The sequence below is a fragment of the Cyprinodon variegatus genome, unplaced genomic scaffold, assembly GCF_000732505.1.
Source record: "Cyprinodon variegatus isolate N-32 unplaced genomic scaffold, C_variegatus-1.0 Scaffold908, whole genome shotgun sequence".
Classification (NCBI taxonomy): Eukaryota; Metazoa; Chordata; class Actinopteri; order Cyprinodontiformes; family Cyprinodontidae; genus Cyprinodon; species Cyprinodon variegatus.
Genome location: NW_015151361.1, coordinates 124,695 through 134,972, shown reverse-complemented (window position 1 = coordinate 134,972; position 10,278 = coordinate 124,695). Strand labels below are relative to the sequence as shown.

At 35.7% G+C, this 10,278-nt stretch overlaps 1 protein-coding gene across 1 annotated transcript in view; it reads left to right on the top strand.

The window, feature by feature from the left end:
• The first annotated feature begins 339 nt into the window (after positions 1-339).
• The window catches only part of pld2 (phospholipase D2), a 28,753-nt gene continuing 18,814 nt past the window's right edge, over positions 340-10,278 (top strand). The window contains exons 1-5 of the mRNA XM_015398061.1: positions 340-502; positions 592-719; positions 2,925-3,067; positions 3,218-3,311; positions 7,939-8,004. Coding sequence (XP_015253547.1) covers positions 370-502; positions 592-719; positions 2,925-3,067; positions 3,218-3,311; positions 7,939-8,004 — 564 coding nt within the window. The 5' untranslated portion in view covers positions 340-369. The remainder of the gene's footprint in view (positions 503-591; positions 720-2,924; positions 3,068-3,217; positions 3,312-7,938; positions 8,005-10,278) is intronic.

The following is a 10,278-nucleotide window of genomic DNA, read 5'->3' as shown; positions in this document are numbered from 1 at the left end:
AAACAGCTTGTGTTTCAACCACAGTTTCTAGTACATCAATATATTATTTATTTTGGAAATAAATTTCTGCACCCTATTTCAGACAACTGACAGGCAGTGTTTAGCAACAGGTTGGGGTAGCACTGCTGTTACTCTACTAGAGATTACCTTCTGCGCGTCTTCACCACGGTTGTTTTTAATCTGGGGAAAAAAAACTCAAAAGTGATATAATCTTTTAGACCCGTGCAGCTAAAACACTAATCTGCTGAATTTAATCTCAAACCCTCCCAGATCCATTGAAAGAATCTGATCTTGTTCTTTTCTTTGTTTTTGGTCTGACTGTATTTTTGTTCATACAATAGGCAAGCTGGGACCTTCAACACCCGCGCTATGGCCGAGCCGGAGGAAGTGATCGAGCCAGAGGCCGTGCGCTCAGCTGTACCGGCACTCAACAAGAGGCGCTTCTCACATGACCGCCACGATCTTGGTCGAGACGAGTTAGACAGCCTCATGAAGAGCAGCGGTAAGGAGGAAGACCTGGCTGCTGAGGAAGGCTTCATGCCAGGCATGGACCCTTTCACCAACCTTTGTTTTCTGTTGTCCGTCCTCCAGAGGGACGTTCTTTCACAGTCATCCACCGTCTGTCTGAAATCAAAGATGCTGGTGTGCCTTACTTGATGCCTGATACTCCTATTACATGTAAGGTGGACAACACAGAGAAATACACCACCCGCTCAAAGGTACACCTGTTAATATTCCTTAAGTCAAATCTTATTGAGAGAAATTTGTTCCATTATTGTTGCAAGCAAAGTACGGGTTTTTTCAATGGAAATTTGAAAAAAAAATCCAGAAATAAAACTTTTAAAAACTTTATAATCTTTTTCTGTCTTTTTTTTATGTCACATTGTTTTCCATTTTTTTTATTTATATATTTGTTGTTTTACTTTTATTTTTTTTCGGATTGAGTTTTACAAATCGCATTATTTGTAAATTGATCGATTGACTTTACACATTCTCTTCACTTTTGAGGCTTTCTTATAGAGTGAGGAGCAAAGACGAATTTATATTGGTCTGCTGGACAATAGCAACACTTTTATTGGTCATGGGTGTTTGCATTTTGTCTAAAGTACAGAGAACGTGAATCTGTAAAATGCAACAAGAAAAGAATGCAATACGCAAAACTTTATCAGAAAAAGATACATTTTAGAAAAGGAATAAAAAAGATGATTTAAAAAATATAAGAAAACAAAAGTTACTCTAAAATCCTTGCTTTTGATTTTGGAAGTTTTTTTGTTTTATTACTCATTTATTTCCATATATATATATATAGCCTTTTTTTCTTAATTTTCTATTTACACCACAACTTGGCTTTGAACAATAATGGAACAAAATTCCCTCCATAAAATCTGAGAAGAAATTTTTTTGTTAGTTTTGTTGACTTAAAATTTTGTGAAAAGAAGCTTTTGCTTTTAAAATTGTTTATATATATATATATATATATATATATATATATATATATATATATATATTGATTACCACCAAAAGCAGGAAATGTATCCCACATTTGGCAAGGACTTGAAATGCAAAATCTGTCTGTAAAAACCAAGTAAACTGCATGTCTCAAAAATGGGGTCAAAGGGTTTCTTTATAAAACATTTATCATTAAATATGTAGATATTGCATTTTAAATTATAAATGTAATTTGAATTGATTCAAACACTGCAGTAAAAGTACCGTAATATTTTAGAATGCACTACTGAATACATAAATGTGCCATTTAGCAGTTGAAAATACATTTAAAAACATGAATTAAATTTAATTTTGAAAATAAACATATTTGAAATAAATATGATCACTTTACTCAATATTTTCATGAAATAATTGTATGTATATTTAGGGGTTACCAGTCTGTTATTCTGTTATTTTTGGGGTCATGCGTTGAAAAGTTCAGGAACCACTGCTGTAGATGAACAATTAGATGTATTTAGTTTCTCACATCAACATCAGGAAATGTAAAACAAGACCTCAGCTTCAGGTTTGTAAAGGTTTGTTTAGTCGCATCTTTTTCATTTATTTTAAACAATCAATAAAAACAAACTATACATTATAAATCACAAAATTGAATCATTAATATTCCCATTTGATAATTAAAAATACTTAAATATCTATATTTATATACAAATATAGGGTAAAATAAAGATATGGATGAGAATGAGTGAGTAATTGATGGACGGTCGAAACGTCACAGGAAACAATCAACAGCTGCTTCTCTCTAATCGTTTTCTGTCCTTCCCGGCTTTAACCTTAGAATCACCTGGTTGTAATCTTACTTACGGTACTTAGGTTTCCTTCATAGCCTTTTCATATTCCTGAAATTGTTTTGTTAATCTGATCATAAATTAATCAGTTTCAGCACAGCTTTGATATTTTAACACCTTGGCATCTCGTGACACAAGACACTGCAACTAAAAATTAAAGAAAATTTTCTTTAAATGGGTGTTTTTCCTCTCAATAAGTAGGAAGTTAAGATTTGCCGCCAGTGAAATAAGATTTTTGAAGTTAAGAATAAAAACTGCTTTGGTAGATATTCTCTCATGCCTGCTCAAATAAAGAGTAAATTCTTAATGTGTAAAAGTCAAGGGGTATAATAAATGACTATAATTTTACTGTTAACTAAAATACATTTAACTCTGTTTTCTACATTTAGAATTAAATCAAACCTGGGATAATGTTTTGAAACGTTTGTTTAAAATGCAGATCAAAAGGACTAAATCGATTTTAAGAGTATATTTCTGTTAATATAAATGTTACTGATGTTAATGGACCTTACACGAAACACATTTGATGTTCTTTTGTTTTTATGTCCTTTCTTTAGTCATTTGTAATATTTGCTATTTTTCCGACCCATTCTTCTAATTTGCATGATTTGAATAATGTGCCTGCAGGTGCATGTAGGAACCCTGTACACCTTGCGGCTGACTCATGGACACTTCCACTGGGTGGTGAAGCGGAAATACAAACACTTTCAAGAACTTCACAGAGACCTGTACAAACACAAGATGATGATTCACTACTTTCCTCTGAAAAGGTCTGCAGCTATGCCGATGTTCAATATTACAACCAGCCTTCGGTTACGAGGATGAAGCGACTGAGAGGCTGTGCTGCTTTGATTTTGTCTGACCTCTCAGCACAGATTACTTTGAATATTCAAATTGCTTCTCTTTTTTTTACTTCAAAGGTTTGCAAAGGACAGGGAGCAGCTGAGGACCATGTCGGAGGAAATGCCCAGCCTGCAGGGGACATCGCGCACCAGAAGAACCTCAAGCAAAATGGTATCCAGAATCTTCCAAAAGATTTTCCATTTAACATCAGCTGCTGCTTCTAATACAAAAAAAACAAAAAAAAAAACAATTACAACCACAAACTTCAGCCTTTTTTTTTTTTCTAATATTTTGATAGACCAGGGTTCAGTGAGACATTTTTGCTGTGAAGACCTTAGCTTTAGTCTTATTATTTTCTAATTCAATAATCACTAGTTTTGACGTTTCGAGTATTGATGTACTACTTCTATAAAAAAAAAAAAAAAAATTAAAAAAAAGAATGAATCTTCAAATGAGGCGACATATAGCAAACCTCCATACTGATGGTGTTTACTTAGTTTTTTTTTTACCTTTAAAATATTTTTTGCACCGGGCACGCTATAAACACTGTTGACCCTTGTCGCCATCTGCTGGCAATACTTAGCCGTGCATCCATCAGCTTATAGCCTTGTCTGCTTTAGCTCCCGCTTCACTAATCACCATAGTTCCTATCGTATTACAAGATTGTCTGTTACACTCTTGAGCAGACATAAAAAAGTGAGTCGCCATGCTGTATGAGATGTGGAAAGGTTTACGTTAGCATCGGAGCTGGTATCCCTGGGTCCAGGAGCTGTGGATCAATGATCCCTTCCAGCGGTGCTTCAGTCTGTCCAGGACCCGGCGTCTCCGGGGTTCCTTCACTCTACACCAAAAATATCTCTAGTTCCTGACTGGATAACAAGTTCAGGTTTTTCAACTACTGCAAATTTTTTCTGTCCATGCGTCCATAATGCCTATTCACCGTGTCACTTCATGCTATCCTTTAGATTGGCATCACTTGGCCTGTCACAGTAACATATTCTGCTAGCTGGTGAAAGAAATTTTTGCAATAAAGGGTAATGCTGTCTGTGAATTTTAATCCAAAGTGCTCCGACCATGCAGCGTTCACATTCGTCTTTGAAAGGAATTCCATCTGTTTCTCAGTTGGTGTTCCTCTGGCTATCTGATGTTCAGTCATGATGCTCTAATGCTACACTCTCTACTGTAAGAAAAGAACAAGGTTGGGCGGAGAACAATGCACTGGAGTGAAACCATTTGTCGTCCGGGCTCTTATGCCAAAGGAGAGGAGACGCAAAGAAATCCAACATGCACGCTACTTTATCATGTGATTACATTTTTCCAATGCAAACTAATCGCTTGAAATGCATCCTTTGCATAACTGAGAGTTTAGTTGTTCCTTTACCTTCAATAGCTCCGCTCTCTGCATTCAGCTTTGGTGTGAACGCACCTTTAAACTTAATACACACTTTGTTTGCTAACAAACGGAGCAAAAATAAAGTGTATAATAGTCACACTGAATTTTTATACTTGCACAAAAAAGACCACAACTAATTTAATCCTGAAATAAGGTACATACGCCAAGCTTCTGTCCTGATAATATTTAGATTTTTTTTTAGCCTAAATAGAATTCCAGCACCGGATGCGATGAGCAGACATGAACAGAAAGGGCCCCATCTGCTGGAAATACAGTAGAACTATCAGAAAGCTAGATGGAGACAATTAAGGCAGCTACTTCATGGAGCCTTACGGTGCTGCAAAGCCTTTCAATAAAATGACAGCCTAGTGTGGTTGAAGACCAACTGATGCTGGGGAAGATTCTCAGTCATCCAGGTCATAGTCATTCTGTAAAAGTAAAAAAAAAAACTATCCACTGGTCCAAGGTCTTCAAACCCTGGAAACCAAGTCCTATGGATTGCTTTTTAAACTTTTACAGAAAGACCAACTGATATTAATTGAATAAACAGATCTACATCAACTTTAAAGTTTGGTCAATCATCCCCAGAGTTTCCTAGAGCATGAAGAAAAAATAAAATTACCGTTCTTGAGAAAAAGGCACACGGGGGCAAAGCATCAAGGTACAAACCAATTCATCTATATGTGATGTCATTTCTAGTTAGACTCTAGAGACTAGGAATAACATTGTTATCACTAGTATCAATACGGATGTTTGCTCACACATCTATCAACTTAGCAGTGACATCTGAACACCTCGCAAATATAATTTTGTGTTTAACACTGCCTCTGGGACTTCATTTTTACAACTTTGCTGGAATGTGCTAACTAGCTTAGCCACTGTAAGCTACTTCCTTCTTTACTGCGTTTACATGTGCAGTATTGTACCTCTGTTGTTAAAGTAAAAATACACAAAGGGCTTTATTTTATAAGAAATTGGGAAGGGGAAAACACAAAATAACAAACAATATGCCACCAGGATGCGGTAATCTATCAGAAGAACCTTTGAATGCAACCAAGTGAGCTACTGCCGTATCTGCACCCATTAAAAATATTCAACAGAAAGAAAAATATCAAGGCTTGTAGATCACCCCTTAAGTAGCATTAAGCTGAAGGAAAAGAAAAAGTGATCTGGTTTATAAATAATATCAGCAGAATGTTTGCATTCCTTTGTATTCAGCCCCGTTTTCATTACTAAAGAACCACCTCAGGCTTTAGAATAGAAAAGTTTTATCGTCTACCATATACAATGATGGCATAAATTTTCCTTGGGCTTGCTCACAGACAATAATGTATAAAATACATTAACATACAATTATAAAAGTTAATTGCAGACACAGCATCAGCAGCAGATTCACTTCATGAAGGGAAAGGAAGCAGAACAGACAGTGACATTTACAATTTGATCAGCTCCTTGAGGGTACAAAAGAAATTCTGTTCACATTTTTCTTTGCATAAGGAAGTCTGTATCTCTGCCATGATGGAAGCAGCTCAAAGTGATGGGAGACTGGATAGCCATCGTCATCTGTGATGTTATGACAGCCCTGATACTCTACTTTACTGTAATGCTAAAGACAAATTGATTTGTTGTACAGTAATCGTTCTGCCCTGTTTAACACCTCTGCCAAGTTTAGCTTTGTTTTTGGCAGTTAAATGACCAAACCATAGTAGACCCAATACTGCCTGCACATCTTTTTTTCCGGATAGCATAAGCTTCCCTTCACCATTATGGTAACACCACCGTGTTTTGTTTTCTCAGGGCGTTGTTCCATGTTAGAGCCTCAGACATACCATTTAACATGTAAACCAAAGCGTTGATCTCATTTAACCAGAGGGTCAACGGCTGTGCACTCATGTGTCAAATAACCTTATAGGGTTTTCATCTCTCCTTCCACTCTTTGACAGCAGAGCTTCATGATGAATTAACCTAGTCATTTTTGCAACTTCAGTGTGTGCAGTGTTGCAATTAAAAGGGCTGACTTGGATGCAAGTATTTGGAAGGATAATATATTTAAAGGTTCATGTTCATGCACAACCCTTTAAGTATGTAATGAACATACCTAATATTTCATTAATATATATGTTTGCCCTTAATGCCATCACCATCATCATTGTTGAATGTGTTGAAAGCAGGAAGAAGGAAAAGGCTTGCAGAACATTTCCTGGGGACTGGAGTCCCAACCTGGGTCAGTTTTAAAAGCCAAACTTGTTCTAAAACTTCTAAGCTAACTGAGCGCTTTATGATGATATTTGTTTTCCAATGTTTTTGGATTTAAGAATTTAAAATGAGATTCGAAGATGACACTTTTATATCGATAATGGAGGATTATGAAGACGGCTGGTTGTTCTGAAACTTACTGAAGCGTAGCAGAGAGAAGGTTCTGAATCCAGGAAAGGAGAACCAGGATTTCCTTTTCTTTCCACTTAAAACTACATCCTGCTTTGGTTTTTCTCTAACATTTTAAGTCTTAAGATTGTGACATACTCCACAAGAAACAGTAATTTGTTTTTTTCAAAGGTTGGTTTGCCTCAAATTTTTATATGCAAGAGACTCAGCTGTCAAACTCACAGGAAGTCATATCCGCTGTGGCTTAAATCAGACCTGCAACAGAAAACAACACAGAGAGAGAAGGGTCTTTTTTTTATTTTTATTTTTTAGATGGACAAGGATTAAGATGGGAGAGCAAAAGGCTTAATATTACTAGTGTTATCATACAATGTTCATATTTAATCGCAGGCTCTGCCAGCCGATCCTCAGACTATCCATCTCTACAGATATCTGTACTGATTTCTGCAGCTAAGGGACGTCTCAACCAGTTTTGATTTCATCAGCTTATTTTGATAAGAACAAAATTCTTATTTTAACCCTAATTCATCTCGTTTAATTGGCAAATTCTTGCCTGCTCAAGTAAAGGGGGAAATACACTCATTTCAAGAAAAAAAAAAGATTCCTGTTTCAACAATTGCAGTGAAATAAGGGTGAAAATTCCAACCAAAAGCAGGAATGAAAAATCTTCTGAGTTTTCCTGCTAAATAACGACCATTCAAATCCTCATCAATTGCGCGACTGTTCTGGGATATCCTGTGGGAGAAAAGCTTGGTCGCACACAAGCAGCAAGACCCATGCCCCCCCAAAATGAAGTCATTTTTTCCCCATTTGTAAGAGAGGAAAACACTTCCTCCATATGGATTGTATGTAACACATTTTAGTTCAGTACACTGAAGTTTGTGGTGGTAAGTTTGCAGGACGGTATATTTCTCTCACACTCTTTGAAAACTTAAAAACCCCTAAAACTTAATCTGCCTTATTCCTGGAGATGTCAGGTTCAGACTGAGCTAACAATTATCCAATTTCTTTTCTCTGCAGAAATACCTTGAGGAGTACCTGAATGATCTGCTAGATAACGCTTTCTGCAGAAATGATCACAGCATGGTAAATTCCTCAAATACCTTCTATTTTTTTAGTTTTAAGGCCATAAGACTTTTGAATTTAGAGAGAAAATCAAAGCATTACTATGATAATGTCACATTATAAGAATTAATCCATACTTGTATTGAAGTTGTTCTATTATAAGACAAAAGAGCAATTTTAATAAGATGAAGGCTTCAATTCAACTAAGATGAAAGATGCATTTTGCTCTCAAAGAATACATTAACAGGCTACTTCCTTGGTCTGGTCATAAAAAAATTATTCTCATTGTATAAAAACTTTAATATGTGATGTTACAGTTTATTTGGATAATATTAAGACTTTATTTGGATCCTGTTACAATAATTATCTCATAATGTTCTGACTCAAATTTTGGGGATATTAATGCTTTTACCTCATATTGTTTTTTAATTTAATTTTGTTTATATTACAACTTTATATTGATAATCCCGACTGAAATTTTGTAATTTTACAATTTACTTTCCGTAAACATAATATTATGACTTTATTTTCATAATATTAAAACTTTAATCTGGTGATTTTATGACTTTATTTTCATAATATTAAAACTTTAATCTGGTGATTTTATGACTTTATTTTCATAATATTAAAACTTTAATCTGGTAATATTATGATTTTATTGTGGTTATGTCTCGACTATATTAGGTTATATTATGACATTATTCTGGTAATGTAAAAAAAATATATATCTCTGGTAATGTTGCCACTAATATAAAAAAATATCTCAAACTATTTGTCTTTATTTTCATGATATTAAAACATTATTAGTTTAAGTGTTAAACCAAAGATAACTCTACTTTGAGATGAGTTTACGAGAACTTTTATTTCTCCCTGTACTTTTCCACTCGTACATCCCACGCCGCCATTACTCCCAATCTCCCTCTCTTCTTAAAAAAAAAAAAAAGGAATGAATCAAATAAACAATGCATGCATGAAAACAGATTGCTAGGCCCACATTCCTTTTTTTAACAATATAGTTGAATAACAAAGCTTCTTACTACATTTATAATACAGTCCTGGATAAAGAGCCTTAAGTAACAAGGTTGCGGATGCTCCCTTATGTGTGAAACAGTCGGCAAGCTTGTCTTTCATTTGACCACAAAACCTATGAGCTCTCTTAGTTTGGATCTGTTCTTTAAAATAACTGATTTCCAGGCGTAGTCTATTCAAAATTGGTTAACTTAAGCACATCTACAAGATAGAAGTTATCATTGACAAATGTTTTTGGCAAAGGCTGTGTGGTATTACCAGTACTTAGTTCAGAAAACAGCCTGGAGATAAAAAAAATAGCATTATCAATCCCCTCTGACATCGCCAATGTTTCACCTGCAAGGTTGCTTCTGACAATTCTCTTAATCGTTTTTGACTGCCACCAAATGGGAGAGAATCGTCCATTTTCACCCTTCAAGACAATGAGATGCCCACCCTGGGTACCTCCATCTGAAAGGTTCCCAAAACTCAACATAACTATCTTCAAGTTGCTGTTTTCTCCAAGATGCTGAAAATTCAGTTCAGCTGTCTCGGCTTTGAGTTTAAACACAACACGGTTTGCCTCACATGGTTTGTCTTGTGCCGTTTGAGACTAGATGCCAGATTGCATGCATCAAATATGACATCAGGTCTGCACTGTCTCGCCACCCACAACAGTTCTTTTATCTTTTACCTGAGCTGTTCTCTCTCCTCCTCATTGAGGGGGGGAGCTGACTCTGCTGCTCTAGAGGTTGATGGGCTGCAGGTGTTGAATGTATGTCTGTTGATGTATTTTTATGGTGGTACCAAAAGTGACAAGGTCCACACCTATATACAGGGTTCCCGCGGGTCCTTAAAAAGTCTTAAAAGGCATTGAATTCAAAAAAATAAAACTAAGGCCTTAATTGGTATTAAAATGTCTTAAATCAGTCTTTTGAAAGTCTTATTTTTTAAAACATCGTAAATAGGATTATTTTTATTACGATTTATTTTTGTAATCTAAACAAAACGTTAAAGTTGACAATTATTATTATTTTTTTATTCTAAAAAACAAACAAAAAAACTGCTCGCCCAGGGGCGTCTCTAGGTTTAAGAGACAAGGGTGGCTTAGCCCCTAGAAGATAATGCGCGCGCATAGCACGCGCCGAATTTTTTCAGTGCACCTGCTAAGGCGTTGTGTAAGACAAGGGTGTAACTTTGTGTTGAAAGTTGGTGGGGACGGCTCATAAGGAAAGGGAGCTACCTGCGCGACGCCTTTTTTTTTTGTTGGAAAGGATAAAGCCAAAA